At 49.0% G+C, this 18,580-nt stretch overlaps 1 protein-coding gene across 2 annotated transcripts in view; it reads right to left on the bottom strand.

Moving 5' to 3' along the window:
- The window catches only part of LOC103189623 (dipeptidyl aminopeptidase-like protein 6), a 200,011-nt gene that overhangs the window by 125,976 nt on the left and 55,455 nt on the right, over nucleotides 1–18,580 (bottom strand). Inside the window, exon 1 of one of the 2 annotated variants that reach the window (XM_042332320.1) lies at nucleotides 16,258–16,488. The exons of the other annotated variant lie outside the window; for it this stretch is intronic. Coding sequence (XP_042188254.1) covers nucleotides 16,258–16,449 — 192 coding nt within the window. The 5' untranslated portion in view covers nucleotides 16,450–16,488. Of the gene's footprint in view, nucleotides 1–16,257; nucleotides 16,489–18,580 lie in introns of those variants that run through there. 2 annotated transcript variants of the gene reach the window in all.

Here is an 18,580-nt window from a genome sequence, read left to right as displayed (position 1 = left end):
GTTGGAGGAAATGGACCATAAATTACATTGACCGCTACGCGATGCAAGTGAGAGCGTCAAACCCCTGAAGGCCAATATCTCCGTTGTCAAAAAAGTGACAGAAAGGTCTTGGTCTCTGTGTTGGCTTCGCCTAAAGAAAATGAATGGAGCCAATTTTCTGGGGCTCGGGCATTGTCGAACGTTTTTCTGATGAACGTAGATCGAAACTGAGGGCAGAGATTGCATAGAAAGCCACGAGGGCAAATTACAGCGTCACGTAGCACAGCACTCAGCTCGGGACGAGTTTCCTTACTCCACGCGCCTCTGTTTACCGAGCAGTAAGTAGCAATCCGGTTGTTAGCCAATTGGCAGAACCCTTTCCCGGGGGTAATAAACCCTTCAAAAAGTATTCCCTTTTAAAAAATAATTCAGTCACTTCAACCCACGGCTGTTTGTGGGGACGTTGCTGAGGACGCAATCGGCTGCCGCGTCTCGCCCAGAAAATATACGGTCAATTCGCTTTACGGTGTATCCTGCGAAGCGCTTTGAGAGACGTCTCGAAGACGTGATCGGGCGCTGTGTCAAAGGCGAGGATTATTATCCGGTTTTTCATGACAAGGTGAAAGCATCCACGAGGCAACCGGAAAGAATATTTCAAATTACATGTAGAGGTTATTGGATATTAATGGGGGGAGCGACACAAAAGTGCAGTTAAAGATATTCTCTTTGCATCTCCTGTTGTGGAAATATACTGTCAACCGTAATAAAGCAATGAAGCAGAACATGAGTATTCGTTGTGGACGATGACCTGAGAGAAAATGAGATGTGATTACATTACAGTTGTGCAAACACGACTTCGTTTCTTTCCAAATTGATGTTAAACAAACCCAGTCGTCTCTGCGTTGACCCGAAACCTACGCTTTGCTATCTTTTTCATCCGAGTTTGCGAAGAAAAAAAAATAAAGAGAGAAGACTTACTAATGATAATAGTTGTCTGCGTCTGTGCCTATTTACTGGCTGTAAAATTCGATCGGAGTGTTAAAAAAGAAGTCACCTTTATCGGTAAACAATATCAGCGCCAAACACCCTGTAATATAAAACACGGCGCGTGCCCTGGGAAGGTCACCTTTGGGAATGGCAATAATAATAACCTTTGCGTTTGCTCCTTTCAGATCGCGAGGAAGTCTCAAAGCGCTTCACAAGGATCTGCTCTGTAATTTTTGTGGCCGATCTGAAATATCGCACAAATGGATATTTGTGGCTACTCTACACACACAGACACACACACACAGACCGTCACACACACACAGACCCACACACAGACCCCCACACACAGACCCACACACACACCCACACACACACACACAGACCCACACACACAGACCCACACACACACCCACACACACACCCACACACACAGACCCACACACAGACCCCCACACACAGACCGACACACACAGACACCCACACACACAGACCGTCACACACAGACCCACACACACAGACCGACACACACACACACACAGACCCACACACAGACCCCCCCCACACACACAGACCCGCACACACAGACCCACACACACACACACCCTCTGTTTACCAGCAGTGAGTAGGAACCCGGTTGACGGTCGATTTTCCGGTTCACTTTTCAGTGGAGTAACAACTCCTTTTTTTAAAGAAAAAGATAATTCGGTGACTCAATCCACAGCAGTTCGTGGGTTCCATTCCACCCACAAAATACACAGTCAATTCACGTTGAGACGTTTCTCGAAGACGCAATAAGGCGTTAAATCAAATCAAAGGCAAGGATTATTATTATTATTATTATAATTATTATAAAAATGTTAGATCGGGGCAGAATCGTGGAAAACTCTTAAATTTCAGTCTGAACGAGAAAGCTGCTCTGTCACAGTTTTTGGTGGAAGTGTCAGATCCCCAAATTAAGGCTGAATTCGCGAAGTTTCCATTAATTCTGCGCACTGTTACGTTATATTTAAGACATAACGACGGCAGCGTTTCCAGCAGGATGTGTTCAGGTAACCGCAGCGACACCTACAGTCGGAGATCCGTTCATTCCCCACAGATTTAAGAACCGAACATTATATTATAATATTCCTTGCGTTCAATGTTACGCTTTTTACTAATACTATTACAATAATTATATAATATTGTATAACAATATCTAAGGATGATTATGATTATATTATATAATTATAGTAATGATGATGATATTATATGTTATATAAAAATGTTGTAATAATTATATTATAATGACATAATAATTACAATAATAATTATCATTATAATAATATTAAAAATCCTATTTGCGAGATCTCACTAAATACTATTATTATTATTTAGTGAGATGTCTCGAAACAAACAGGATTTTACTGCGAGGTTTAATCACTGCACTGCACTGCACGTTTAATCACGTCTCGAAGACGTCTCGTGCTGAGACGCTGTGTCAAAATGCGAGGCTGATTATTATAAGATATATTATTAGTATTGTTATAACTGATAGAGTACAACGCGACAACAAATCTGTCACATGGAGCAGAAAACGTGGAACGTGGAGAGAGATCGAGGGATGAGGCGGTATTTATACTGCAGTGACATCTATTGGACGCACTGGGTAGGTCTTACCTTTTAAAACAGAATATACATTAATAATAATCCCGGCATTTGACACAGCGCCTGATCACGTCTTCGAGACGTTTCAAAGCGCTTCACGGGACACACTGTCAAGTGAATTGACGGTGTATTTTGTGGGCGAAACGCGGCGGCCGATTGCGCACAGCAGCGTCCCCCGCAAACAGCCGTGGGTTGAGCGACCAAATTATTATTTTTTGGAGGGATTATTATCCCCGGAAAGCGATCCGCCAATCGACTAACAACCGGGTTCCTACTGACTGCCGGTAAACAGAGGCGCGTGTGTGTGTGTGGAGTGAGGAAAGTTGCCCAATGTTTTGCCCTGACCTGCCCGGGAATCGAACCCGGGTCCTCTCGCCTGCCAGCGGGATTGTCAGCCGGGACACGCCGGGAGACAAAACCCCCTTCTCTTTACAAATAGCGTCAGAGGAACTTTTAGCGCCCGCCTGAACGGGCCGATTATCATTGTCAGAGGCACGGTCCTCGGGATTATTTAACCGAGGTCCCGCCTGCCTTTCTCCCACCTCCCCGCTTCCCCCCCCACCCCACCACCACACTCCCACCCCCACCCCCAGCTAAAATTGCCCACTCACCCCACGAGGATTTGTGGGACATTGTGGCTGTCGGGTAATTAACACAAACACGTTTGCTGGGCTTGACAGTAATTAATACCGCCTCGAGCGCGCTGAGACGTGTCAAGGTGATAAACCGTCTATATTAAAAGTTGCTCCTGATGCGCAGAGCTGTCGACGTGATGTACTCCCAAAGTAATACAGGATTAACGACCGTCTTCCCCCACCTCCCCCTGAGTCACTGCTTGAGCTCGCTGCTCCTGGTAGTCTGGCTCGCTCCTTGCCACACAGTGAAAATCCACAGAGATAAGACAGGCCGACACACAAACAAACAGTTTAGACGCATAAAACCTCATCTGGAATTCCTTCGAGGGTCTCATTCCGACTGACTGTTAAACCTCGTTCTCCCCCCCCCCCCCCCACCCACACCATTCCCCACCACCACCCCCAGTCTGGGACCGTTCAGATGAACGTCAAAGATCTTGCGGCGCTATTCGGGGGAAAAGAGAAGGAAGTTTCTCTTTCTCTCTCTCTCTCTCTCTCCCTCTCTCTCCCCCTACTCACCCCCTCCCACGTACCTGGTCAACAATCCACCAGATAAAACTGGTGACTCACTCCATGGCTGTTTGAGGGATATCATTGCCTGTAACTTAGCTGCTCGTAGCCTCTACAGTCACTACACTTTACGATGTGCCCCTACAATTTGCCATTAGCACGAGAAATTACCGCACGTGCTACACCTACCCCTCTCTCTCCCCCCCCAACCACCGCCCACCCTCTCCACCAGAACATTTGCCTCCCTCCCCAAAGCTGCGTTCAGCTCTCCCCTGGGGAGCAAAACAGGTTCCTGCTGCTGCGAGAGGAAACGCCGCGTTTGGAGGGAAATGAAGTCGAATTAAATTAAAGCCCTGACTCATTGCGCAAATGATTCAGAGTGAATTCTCAAAGGTCACACCGTGCCTTCGATCGATCCGTCTTGGCTGTCACTGCCGAAGAGGCTACTGCATTGTCAGAGACACCGTTCTTTGGATGAGACGTTAAATCAAAGTTCTTTCCTTCCCCCACCCATCCCCACCCTCCCCACCAGCCTCCCCTCTGCTCCGTTTCGCCCGGACACAAAAATACCCCGAGGCACAACTCAAAAAAAAAAAGAGCGTAGTTTCTCCCAGCGTCCTGGCTAAATGCCAAGAAAATAGAGTTGAATCTAGGTCAAGCGGGGTTCAGGCTGCATTCAGTTAACTAGCGTTAAATGGGGGGGTTAAGATGAAGCTGTGGCATTCAGGGTGAAATGGGGTTCACCTGAGCCTGTGACCGAGGAGAATATTATTCATTTCGCCCCACAAAACACACAGTCAATTCACTTTACAGTGTATCCCGTGAAGCGCTTTGAGACGTCTCGAAGACGTGATGAGGCGCTGTGTCAAATGCCGGGATTATTACGATTGCCATTATTATTATCGTCCAAACTGCAGTTCAGCCTAAAAATAAAAAGAAAGACTCTTTCTTACTAAGCGTTGTGGAAAACTCTTTTCCGAATTGACCCGGAATTTGAGGATGTTCCACCGCTGTGTTTTAAGTGCAGACTCCGTCATCAGGAGCATCGGAAACATGGTTTGCAGTTTATTGGTTAAATAATTCAAGAAACATAATCTTTGTCCTTAACTCAAAACCCAGGGATCATCATCGTTAAATTATTAAAGGCAAATACAGCACCAGTGACTTTGTACTAATTAGTCCAGGAGGTTACGTTGGTTTCAATTGGAAGATTCGGTGTCCGTCAGCCTGGCTCAGGTGAGAGCTCTCTGGTGTCGGTGTGTCAGAGGGTTGTGGGTTCAAGCCCCCGGGTCAGGACTTTGAACTCACACGTAAGTCTACGCTGAGACCCCCGGGCAGTGCTGGCGATGCCGTACTGTTGGAGATGAGACGCTAAATCGAGGTCCCGCCAACTTGTTCAAGCGGGCATTAAAGATTCCCTGGCACGACTCGAAAGGGTTTTTTTCTCTCTCAGGGGTTAAACCCTTCACCTCACCTCGTTAAACCTTCACCGGCAGTCAGCAGGAACCCGGTTGTTAGTCGATTGGCGGATCGCTTTTCCGGGGGTAATAACCCCTTCAGAATAAATAAAAACAGTCACTCAACCCGCGGCTGTTTGTGGGGGACGCTGCTGCGCGCAATCGGCTGCCGCGTTTCGCCCACAAAATGCACAGTCAATTCCCTTTACAGCGTATCCTGTGAAGCGCTTTGAGACGTCTCGAAGACGTGATCAGGAGTGTTATCATTATTTATTATTATTGAGACATCGCAACAATGTGATTTCGGTTCTATAACAAACACAAGGGTTAGTAGCATTGTTCCCTCGGGTTTTCAAACAACCTTTGGGGTTTTCTCACAGGAGTGAGTCGGTCTGACCCGCGCAGAAACCCTACCCCATAGCTTAAAGCGTCTCCGAGCCATTGTGAGAGTTCCACACAGGTTTGCCACCGACGCAAGGAAATTTCCACCAGTGTCTGACCGGGCAGACAGGACTAGTCTCTCTACAGCAACATCAAACCTTTAAACCGAGAGCATTAATAAATGAACAGAGTGCAGCACAGACAGAGAGAGAGAGAGAGAGATCAAAGTTTGCAAACCCTTTGATATTTCAAAAGGAATACTGAATACTGTTCCCAAGTCGATCTTAAAGCAGGAAGCGTTTTCTTTTAATCTTGCCGGAAGGCAGCTACAAAGGTAGGATTCAGTCTGAGTAACAAGCCAAGTCTGTATCGACTCCAGCCCTTTTGTCCCTCTCCCTCTGGCGGCACGCAGACAGATAAATAGATTTTCTGACACCTTATCTCCTGCCTCAGCAGCGGAGGAACCACCGAAGCTTCACGACGTAGCTTTGGTCGAGACGTCTCGAAGCACTTCCTGACATGAAAGGCAATTGACCCGGCGCCCGATCGGGTCTTCGAGACGTCTCAAAGCGCTTCACGGGACACACTGTAAAGCGAATCGACCGTGGTGTTTTGTGGGCGAAACTTGCCCACAGCAGCGTCCCCCCGCAAACAGCCGCGGGTCGAGAGACCAATTTTTTTTATTTAAGGGATTGTAACCCCTGGAAAACGATCCACCAATCGAATGTCAACTGGGTTCCTACTTATCTCTGGTTCAACAGAGGCGTGTGTGCGCGGAGCAAGCAAACCTCAAAGACATTTCCAAGGTATCGGCTGCCTGCAAAACACACAGTCGCTACACTTCTCAGTAACTTCTCTGAAGCGTTCCCAGTGTCTATCTGACCTGAAAGGCACTGGATAAGATGCAACGCTTATCGTTGTTATTCTGTTGATGGGAGGTTGCAGGAGCTATAGCGAAGGCAAGGATTATATTATTACTATTTATTGGCCTGGTCTATTAACTTGGTTGTCGTTCGGGCAGTGACAAGGGAGAGATGTACAGGGAAACAGAAACCAATTTGTAAAATGTCAGCGAGACTGTAAACAGCAAAGTGTAACGAGATTATTAAAAATGAATGACCGGCATTGGAAGGTGTCATCAAACATTTATGAGCAACGCTTAAGCAAACACTCACAAGTGTTGCTATCACAGATGGTGTCAGCTCCTAAAGGAACATGGCTGTGTCCCAAACCACCCGTATCCCACCCCCTCCGGCTATCGAGAATTATAATATGCATTATAATGCATTTGACACAGCGCCTTATCGCGTCTTCGCGACGTCTCAAAGCGCTTCACGGGACATGAAGGTAAAGTAACTCGACTGTGGATTATTGTGGGCAAGTCACCTTGGGTCAGGTTCACAGTGAGGAGACTGTGTTTACTTCCCCCGACCGCAGAGGAGACAATAATGCTATTATCTAGAACTTGAAGTGTACCAGGAATAAAACCTCCCTCGAGAGCTCGAGGCCTGCTACGGGCTATTACCTCATCTACTGAGTGACAGCCACAATCGCAATTCGATGGCTCCAGACCTGAGAGACGAGACTTCTCCGAAGACGTTGCTCTTAAGCGTCTGGCTGGGAAAACCACACAGGCTGCGGCTGAGACGTCTCTCACGGAGTTGGGAAGAGAATTCAGACCTCAACCCAATAAACAACCACTGCGGTTCAGCAGGTCCCCTATGACAATAAAGGGTCACTGCTTACCTTCCGAGTCGATCGCTCGGAATCCACGACTGTTTGTGGGGCGCCGCTGGGCGCAATCGGCCGCGTCTCAAAGCGCTTCACGGGATACGCCGTAAAGTGTAGCGACGGCGTGTTTGGTTTAGCGCGAGGCGGCTGCCAATCGCGCCCGGCGACGTCCCCGCAAACAGCCGCGGATTGCAGCGACCGAATTGTTATTGTTGTTGGTTTGCACGGAGCGAGGAAAATCCCTTCAACGAGCCGCAATCGCGGCCGCAGTCACGCGGCAGAGATGTCGGAGGCGGCTAGATACAGTCGGATCAAAGAGCCGAGCTTCCGGCCTGTAAATCACAGGCCCCTGGGGGGTGGGGGGAGACTCAGTAGTTTGGAGCTGTAAAGGCAGATTTACTGACAAATCTAATTGAAAGTGTCGCGGTGTAAATTACCTGCGCCCCAGCAAAGTAGTTCAGCAATGTGTGATCTCAGCCGCATTGCTGAGATCCCCTTTTGCTCTCTGCACAGACTTCAGTGGCTGTGCCTCGCATCCCGATCAGGCTGAGCCCTAATCGAGTTTAAAACACGACACACATTCCACCCCCTCCCGCCACCCCCTCAACCCTCAGCTTACTGCGGCTCCTCAACCACGACGCCGACGATTTACACTTGTGTCGCGCCTTTCACGTCTGCCGCGAGTCAATCGGCTGCCGCGTTTCGCCCGCAAAACATCCAGTCAATTCACTGTACAGACTATTCTTGTGAAGTGCTCTGAGACGTCTTTTTTTTTTGAAGGGATTGTTACCCCCGGAAAAGCCATCCGCCAATGGACTAACAACGGGTTCCCACTGACTGCCGGTAAACAGAGGCGCGCGTGTGTGTGTGTGTGTGTGTGTGTGAGTGTGGAGTGAGGAAACTTGCCCAATGTCTCGCCCTGACCTGCCCGGGAATCGAACCCGGGTCCTCTCGCTCGCGAGGCGAGGGCTCAAACCCCTGAGCTATAGGACTAAACGTCTGATGTCATGGAGTTATTCTTGATTTCAGCTGAGTCTGCAGTTTGGGAGGTTTTTTTTTCACGTGATTCACACCGACACAAGGGTTTACCCACTTTTAAATGAGTTGCTGTTCTCGTGTTGATGGCTAATAATACCTTCCTCCTCATTAGGAACGATCAGAAAAGGGAAGCAATTGACAGAAGGTGAGATGTTCAGTTTTAGCCGACGCCAAAGTCCCAGAGTTTGTGCGTTTTTTCATCTCTGTGGGGCTTTTAGATACTAAAGGAATAGCTGATACGGAGCCTTATAATTTGTATATTCGCAGAGAGACCTTGGATGCAAATGGGACACGCGCTGTGATAATTATCACACTGATAAATAATGCAGCCACGCCATTGATAAAAATAGTCAGTAATTATCAGTTGCCGTGCCTGCATTGTTACTATTGTTATTATCAGTACTGCCGTGTTTTCGCCCGCAAAGCACACAGTCACTACACTTTACAGTCTATCCTGTGAAGCGCTTTGAGGCGTCTCGAAAACATGATAAGGCGCTGTGTCAAATGCCGGGATTATTATTATTGTTATTATTGTTATCCTAGGTGGACAATAATAATAATTGACCTCACATCCTTGAGACGTCTCAAAGCGCTTCACCGAATACAGTGTGAAGTGAACTGACTGTATATTTTGTGGGCGAAACGCAGCAGCCGATCGCGCACAGCAGCGTCCCCCGCAAACAGCCGTGGGTTGAGTGACCGAATTATTATTATTTTTTTTTAAAAAGGATTATTATCCCCGGAAAAGCGATCCGCCAATCGACTAACAACCGGGTTCCTACTGACTGCCGGTAAACAGAGGCGCGTGTGTGTGTGTGTGTGTGTGTGTGTGTGGGGGGGGAGTGAGGAAACTTGCCCAACGTTTCCCCCTGACCTGCCCGGGAATCGAACCCGGGTCCTCTCACTCGTGAGGACTCCCTCCCTCCCACTGGGTGCGAGAGCGAGCCGAGAGCATGAGCTCAAGATATTTTTGCTGGGGTTGGAGAAATGGTAATGTGGTGTAAAGAGAGCCCAGGATATGACCTGTAGAAGATAAATTACTGTGTGTGGATACTTTCGGTTCCTGCCCTGATGAACATCAGGCTGATATATGTTTCCCCCGGCAGGTCCAAAATAAAATTTCTGCCATTATATTTACGATCAAATTACGTCTACCCGGCTTCCCGCAAGCGGCAGATGACTGACCCTTTCTATTACTCTGTCGCAGCGCAAGATGTTAGCACGAGATAGGATTTAGAAACTTCGCTCAGCTGGTAGCCCTCTCAAATCTAATTCAGAAAGTTGTGGGTTCAAGCCCCACATCAGGACGTAATAATCCATGTGGGTATTGTTGGAGACACTGCCCTTAGGATGAAATAATAATATAACAAAACCTTGCATTTGATACAGCGCATTGTCACGTCATTGAGACGTCTCAAAGAGTTTCACAGAATACACCGTAAAGTGAATGGACGGCCTATCTCTCGTGTTTAGAGTTGATCATTCGGACGATGAAGCTCGGAATTGCTTCTGACGTTCAGTGCCTTGGGCCGTCCTCCCGATGTGAAGGGCGCTGCACAGACGTAAATTAGCATTGTGTTTCGTGGGCGAAACGCGGCAGCCGATCGCGCACAGCAGCGTCCCCACAAACAGCCGCGGGTTGAGGGACCGCATTTTTGGGGAAGGGATTATTAGCCCAGAAAAGCGATTCATCTGCCAATCGACTAACCACCGGGTTCCCACTGACTGCCGGTAAACACAGGCGCGTGTGTGTGTGCGTGTGCGCGCGTGTGTGTGTGTGGAGTGAGGAAACTTGCTCAATGTCTCGCCCTGACCTGCCCGGGAATCGAACCCCGGGTCCTCTCGCTCGCGAGGTGAGGGCTCTAACCCCTGAGCTCCAGGGACCCCACTGTAATATTAATATTAAAGCTGCCAATTGACTTCCAAATTAGAAACAAAAGTGAGAATGTTTCACGGATCTTAAACTTCAGGACAAACTGGAGTTACGGGCCTAAGAACGGGTGGGATTTCCGACCTCATATCCATTGGCGCTGAACAAATATTTTAATAGCTCAGAAACAAACAAACAAACAAACAAAGAAACAAAGAAACAAACAAACATGACTAACCAATGTTTCCTCAATATAATCCCTGTAACCGTCCTTGGCAATTTCCAGTTGGGAATCGATGGAAGTTGCAGCGTAAATAAAGAAAAACTAAGAGAACGAAACTATTAACTGGATTGGGAAAGCTGTTCATACGCCTCAAATATTCTCCTTTCCTTTCCGAATCATGTCGAGGGTTAGTGTAGATTTGGCAAAACAACAACCCACGACATTCACACACGGAGGACCTCCCAAGGCGCTGGACGGTCAGGGATCTGGTGGCTCGAGCTGTTGGGTTGGGATCAGGAGGGGGTGGAGGGCGGGGGAGAGGGAGGGTGTGGGGTGGGGGGGGGGGGGTAGGAGGGTGACCGAAGAGGAGGGTCTTGAGAATTCCCCAAATGCGAGGAGGCGAGACAGAGTGGTAGAGGAAGGGATAGTCGCTAAACTTTTGGCCACCGAAGGCGGTGCAAGACACACACCCCCGCGCGCCCGCCCGCGCGCACACGCACACACACACACGACCAAAAGGCCCGAGTTCTTTAGCCGAGCGGAGGGAAGGCACCCGAGGAACGAGGCAGGAGACGAGAGACGTTGGGAGGTGCTGGAGCTTGAGGGTGCGGAGTGGGTATCTTTCTCATAACATCAGCCATTAAGAACATGAAACCTTTTGGCAGCAGTGCAGCAAATCCAATAAATACTTAATGCCTTACAAACGAGGGATGTGTACGTAGACACCTACACACAGGAGGGAGGAACTCAACACCCACAGCAAGTGGGGTATAAGGTTGCGATCTGAACTGAAGTTCAAACAATGCTGTTAAACTATTACATTTCATATTTTAAATATTTTCCTTTTTTTCCTTAATGTGTATAGATATATATATATATATGTTTATTCTTGTCTCATCCTCCTGAGAATCTGTTAGTCTGTGAAGCTGAGTCAGTCGATGAGTTACCGTGTGGTCCGCACTTAAGGCTAAATTTTGTTATCCGAGGTCTCGCCATCATAATAAAAGTAACCACAATAATCTTTGCCTTTGATGCAGACGGGTCTGTCTTTTCATGTCAGGAGGATATCTCAAAGCGCTCCACAGGAGACACTGTAAACGGTAGGGACTGTGTATTTTGTAGGCAGCCAATAAAATAACAAGCCTGACATTGACACAGCGCCTCATCACGTCTTCGAGGCGTCTCAAAGCGCTTCACAGGATACGTTGCAAAGTAATAATAATAATAATAAATAATGTAAAGTATTAATAGTAAATAATGTAAAGTATTAATAATAAACACTGTAAAGAAATAATAATAAATACTGTAAAGTATTAATAAATACTGTAAAGAAATAATAATAAATACTGTAAAGAAATAGTAATAATATGGTCTATAAATCTATGATTTTATGAACTGTACAAGTGGCTTATACCAAGAGAATAGTTGTCACGCTCAAAGCAAAAGAAACAAATAATAACTAGTCTACGTACTCTCTGTGCAAAACACCCAAGAGGAAAAGATATCATAATTATTATGAATACTAATAATACTAATAAAAATCCTTGCGTTTGAAACGGTGCCTTTCACATTGGGTGGGGGGGGGGAAGAGGGACTGCATCAAACAAAAGCCCTTCACAGGATATTCTTCTGTAAAGTGCAGTGTTTTGTGGGCAGATGTTACAGCCACAATCTCGCCAAACAGTCACGAAGCGAGTGACCAATTCTACAGCAACAATCCCACCCCCTTCACGTCAGCGAGACATCCCAGGGCGCTGGACGATCAAGGGCTTTGCCCTCGAGCTGGGAGCCGGGGGTCCGGAAGGGCGGCGGGCAGGGCGGGTGGGGGGGGTGCGGATATGGGGGTGGGACGGTCGAAGAGAAAGGTGTTTGGACGGGACTTGAAGGAGGCAATAGAGAGGGGGTGAGGCGGAGGGATTGCGGGGTAAGAGTCCCAGAGTTCGGGGGCGCAGAGGCTGAATGCCTGATTTATACCCTTAAGTATACAAAGGCAAATCTGTATTGTGTTAAGTGTAAATTGTTGTTAATTCTCCGACTTATGACTATTCCGCGCCAGCATTTCTTTCAGACGAAGAAGTTATTCACAATGTGCCGCACGTTTCTAAACGTTTTGCATCAACTATTACATTTCCCCCAACAAATTAGTATCATTCCATTTCCACTGTTTGCAATAAATCTCACTTATGAGCTGTATGAAAGGCTTCAGCGTATGTTTGGTACATTGATTACTGACGCAAAACTCATCTGAAGTCTTTCAAATTAAATTGGAAGGTGCAGAAACTTTCTACCGGTTGAGACCCATTGTCCGATAACTGTTGACACTGAAGTTATACGTCAGCGATGCACTAATGCAGCGGCTTAGAGAATCGCAAATAATCCCTTCCAAAAAAATACTACTCATAACAACTTGGTCACTTCAACCCGCGGCTGTTTCTGGGGGATGGGCGCGATCGGCTGCCGCGATTCGCCCGCGGAACACGCAGTCACTACACTTTGCAGCGGGTCCCGTCAAGCGCTTTGAGACGTCTCGAAGACGTGATGAGGGGCTGTGTCAAATGCCGGGATTATTACTATTCTTCTTCTTATTATTATTACTATTATTATTACGGCAGGTCTACTCAGATCTAAAGCCATGTAATAATGTTAATAATAACGGCAATAATAATCCTCGCACTTGATATCGCGCCTTATCGCAACGTAACGCTCTTACCGCTGCAATGCATTTCCTCACACAACTTCATCACCGCAATATTTTTTTGTCGCCAACAACAACGACGTGCATTTATATTGCGCCCCCGTCTCACCCTGGGCAGCGTCCCAGAGCTTTAATAAGAACAAGCCCGGCCTTTGACCCGGCGCCTGATCTCGCCTTCGAGTCGTCTCAAAGCGCTTCACGGGCCACACCGTAGAGCGTAGTGACCGCCCAGCGACGTCCCCACAAGCAAACAGTCGGGGATCGAGATGGAATGCATTCTTCTCGTAGGACTTTTGATTGGATTTCCCCCGACTGCGTACACACACGCGCACAGGCGCACACGCGCACGCGCACGCACACACACACACAATGAAAAAATAATCACCATCACTGCCCGGCCTCATTGGAACGGTTCCTGTCTAATATTAGCAGCAATAATAACACAACTGACAAGCCATCTGTCACGGTATTGTGTGTGTGTGTGTGTGTGGTGTGTGTGTTTGACAGACTGCAGACAACAGAGGCGAAGAGAGAGTCACAGAGAGAGAGAGAGAGAGCGCCAGAGAGAGAGAGAGAGAGCGAGGGAGCCAGAGGCCAGAGAGAGAGCGGTTATGGTGAAGGTTTAACTCCGGCACTAATCAGACACCGAGGTCGGCTCATCAATGATTCACACACTGCTATTGCTAAGGCAATATGCAAATACAACTTTTTAAAACAATTTCCTTTGCCCCCCCCCCCCCCCCCCCCACCAGCCCTCCCCGTTCTTTTCACCCCTAACCCCCACCCCTACCCCCACCCCTAACCCCCACACCCGCCCGCCAATGTAAAGCGACAACCACAACTTGCATTTACATAGCAAGAGACAGAGAGAGAGAGAGAGAGAGAGAGAGAGAATGGCTATGATAGAAAAGCACATTATACCATCTCCCCCCCACCGCACCCCGTCTCTCTCTCTCTCCTCCCTCCCTCCCTCCCTCCCTCCCTCTGTCCGCACGGGTAAAATGACCCGATCTCGCCACCTCGACCTCGGTCGTCAAGGTTCACGCGTGTCGGTTCCAGCCGCAGGTTTATGGTGGGTTTCCGCTGCTTTTTTTGCGGTTTGGCTCATAAATAGCCCTGTCCCGGGCCTGACACAGATCATCACCTCCTCCCTCCCTCCCTCCCTCCCTCCCTCACCCAGTAACATACCCAACATATACAACAACCCTTTCAATCTCTCTCTCTCTCTCTCTCTCTTTCTCTCTCTCGCGCACGCACACGCACGCACACGCTTCCCACACAACACCACACTGGCACTCGGGGGGAGGGAGTCACTGTCACTGTGGCGGTTGTTATTCAACTCCTCGTAAATTTTGCTGAGAGGGGGAGAGAAGGCGCAATAGACAAGTTCTGTGTATCTCATTATCAGGTCTATTTAACTGCCCACACGTTCCCAGTCTCTCACACACACACACACACACACGGCTCACACACACACACACACATGGCTCACACACACACACACACACATGGCTCACACACACACACACACACACACACACACACACGGCTCACACACACACACACACACATGGCTCACACACACACACACATGGCTCACACACACACGGCTCACACACACACACACACGGCTCACACACACACACACACACACGGCTCACACACACATGGCTCACACACACACACATGGCTCACACACACACATGGCTCACACACACACACATGGCTCACACACACACACACATGGCTCACACACACACGGCTCACACACACACACACACGGCTCACACACACACACACACACACGGCTCACACACACACACATGGCTCACACACACACATGGCTCACACACACACACATGGCTCACACACACACACACATGGCTCACACACACACATGGCTCACACACACACATGGCTCACACACACACACACACACACATGGCTCACACACACACACATGGCTCACACACACACACACACATGGCTCACACACACTCCCCAGGCTTACACACACACATACACGGCTTTTATACACACCCGGCTTAGACACACACACATATGGATTACACACACATATATGGATTACACACACACACGACTTACACACATTCACATGGCTTACACACACACGGCTTACACACATACACACACACGGCTTACATACACACACATGGCTCACAGACACACACACATGGCTCACACACATATGTCTTATACACACACATGGCTCACACACACACAACACATGGCTCACACACATACATCTAACACACACACACACGTGGCTCACACACACTTAGCTTACACACACATATATGGCTCACAAACACAAACATACAGCTCTCACACAAATGTACGGCTCATACATATACATATGTCTTACATACAAACGTGGCTTACACACACACGCACGTGGCTCACACACACACACGTGGCTCTCACACACACACACACACACACATATATGGCTTACACACACACATGGCTCACACACACGTATGGCTTACACACACACACATATATGGCTCACACAAACACAAACACACATGGCTTGGGCAGACACAAACATGGCTCTCATACACAGATGTATGGCTTACGTGCACATATGGCTTGCACACGCGACTCTCACACACACATGGCTTACACACACACATATATGCCTCACACACACATATGACACACACATATATATGGCTCACACACATATGGCTCTCACACACACACACACACGTGGCTCACGCACAAACACACATATGGCTCACACACACACACATTTGACACACGCACACACATATATATATGGCTCACACACACATATGTCTTACACACACACACATATATATGTCTCACACAAACATATGTCTTACACACACACACACATATATATGGCTCACACACATGTGTCTTACACACACATATATATATAGGGCTCACACACACATATGTCTTACACACACACACACACATATATATAGGGCTCACACACACATATGTCTTACACACACATACACACACATATATAGGGCTCACACACACATATGTCTTACACACACACACACGGTCTCTGGGGGTGAGAGGGAGAGATGATCAGTGAAGAACCTTACACTGTCCTCACAGTGGCTCCTGCGGTCAGGCTGAGCTGTGGCTGTGCTGAGCTGCTGGGGATGGAGGGTCTTGTCCTTGGTACCATTCTCATCCACACACTGACCACCCAGGAGGTGACTGGCCTCGGCTGGGGCGGGGTAGGACCGGGAGGTGTTTATCTTGCCGGTCAGTCTCTGATACAGGGAAGCCATGGGGAGAGGGAGGAGAGGGAGAGAGGGGGAGAGAGGGAGAGGGGGAGAGGGAGAGAGAGAGGGAGAGAGGGAGAGAGGGGGAGAGGGGAGGGGGAGGGAGGGGGAGAGAGAGGGAGGGGGGAGATGGGGAGAGAGGGAGAGGGAGGAGGGGGAGAGGGGGGGAGAGAGGGAGGGAGAGGAGAGAGATGGGGAGAGGGAAGAGAGAGAGAGAGAGGGGGGGAGAGAAAGAGGAGAGGGAGAAGAGGACGAGATTGTTAGGGGAGATGGGGAGAGGGAAAGAGGAGAGGAAGGAGAGGAGATGGGGAGAGGGAAAGAGGAGAGGAAGGAGAGGAGAGGGATAGAGGAGATGGGGAGAGGGAAAGAGGAGGGAGAGACAGATGGAGAGAGAAGAGGAGAGGGAGAGGGAGAGGGAGAAGAGGAGAGGAGGAGAAGGATGGGATAGATGGAGAGAGGGAGAAAGGAGGGGAGAGAGAGAGAGAGGGAGAGATGAGGGGAGGAGGAGAGGAGGGGAGGATGGAGATGGCTCAGCTTCTGCTCCGGATGACCACCTATCTCCTGCTCGGGGGCGGGAGACTGCGAGTTCAGATGACTCCGACCGATCCCTCCGATGGTTTCTCCTTCTCGCTGTGGGTTTGTTTGGCTGTTGTTCTTTTTTCTTTTAACGTAGTAAATAGAGAGAGAGAGAGAGAGAGACCCCGAGGAGGGATGCAAACCCCTCACCCCTCTCCCTGTGAGTGTGTGAGTCTCTCTCTCTCTCTCTCTGTGGAGGTCCAGTCAGGAGATCAGAAGGTCCAGAGAGCGTCCAACCTCAGACCTGGAGTTTACTGCCTCAGCGTTGGGATTCGAGGTTGAATTCTCACAGCAACTTGTTCTGAAATAGTCCTCTGACTCAGTCCCTCATTCACTCCCTCTCTCTCTCTCTCCCTCTGAGATCCACGACCAACGAATGAATGACCTGAATGGCTTGTGGTTTGTTGGATGGACAACAGCACGTAGTCCTTTCTTTCTCTCTCTCTCTCCTTCTCTCTATCTCTCTCTCTCCTTTGGCAATAGGATGAGCAGCCTCCAGCCCTGCTCACATCTCACAGCCTCTCTCTCTCTCTCTCTCCCTTCCCCCAGAGGAGTGGATGAGGGAAGGGGGGAATGGGAGGTGGTGACTGTGTGTCTGTGTGTGTGGCAGAGAGGGAGAGAGAGAGAGAGAGAGATGAGGGGAGGAGAGAGAGAGAAAAGGGGAGGAGAGAGAGAGAGATGGAGAGAGAAGGGTTGGGGAGGGGGGGGGGAAGAGAGAGAGAGAGAGAGGGGGGTTGTGGTGGTGGGGAGGGGGGGAGAGAGAAAGAGAGAGAGAGAAAAGGGGAGGGAAGAGAGAGAAAAAGGGAGGAGAGAGAGAGAGGGAGGGAGGGAGAGAGAGAGGGAGGGAGGGAGGATGGATGCGATCAGAGGTACCAAATTGACAGCATCATCACTTGATTCTCTTTTTTTGCTTTAGTTCCAAAAAAAACAAAAGGAACCCCCCCCCCCAAAAAAAAAAACGATTTCAAAGGGATTTCTGTTGTTATTTTTGTTTTGTTTTATACATTTTTGTGGAAAAAAAAGAAACAGAGCCAATGGCTTGTTCCATAGCAACTAAACCCTTCTCCTCACACCCCCCCCCACACCCCCCCCCCCCCATGAGACCAAGGAAGTAGCCAGAACTGACCAGACCGGGGCAAATGCACAGAAAACAATAGTGTTCCTTATCCTGATGAGAATCTTCTTTCTCTCCCCCCCACCCGCCCGCCCGCCCGCCGCCTCCCCGCTTCTTTCTTCTCCATCTCCCTCGCTCGCTCTCCTCCCGCTTTCTCTTTCTCCTTCTCTCTCTCCTCCTCCCCTCGGCGCTCTCTCTCTCTCGCTCTCTCTTTCTCTCTCTGCAACCGCACACGGACGCACGCAACGGTCATCACCACCTTCAATTCCCCCTTCCATCATCCACTCCTGGGGGGGAAAGGAGATGGAGAGAGAGAGAAGAGACACATCCCTGTTCACAACAAACTTGGTGGGGTGTCCGACACCGAGCCGGGGGGGGGGGGGGGGGGAGAGTGGGGGGGGGGGGTTAAGGTGGTGGGATTGAGGGAGAGACTTCCAGAGTTTAGGG

Source organism: Callorhinchus milii, unplaced genomic scaffold (assembly GCF_018977255.1).
Source record: "Callorhinchus milii isolate IMCB2004 unplaced genomic scaffold, IMCB_Cmil_1.0 Scaffold2, whole genome shotgun sequence".
In the NCBI taxonomy this organism is placed as follows: domain Eukaryota; kingdom Metazoa; phylum Chordata; class Chondrichthyes; order Chimaeriformes; family Callorhinchidae; genus Callorhinchus; species Callorhinchus milii.
The sequence above is the reverse complement of the archived record's forward strand: the minus strand, read 5'-3'. Positions and strand labels throughout refer to the sequence as shown.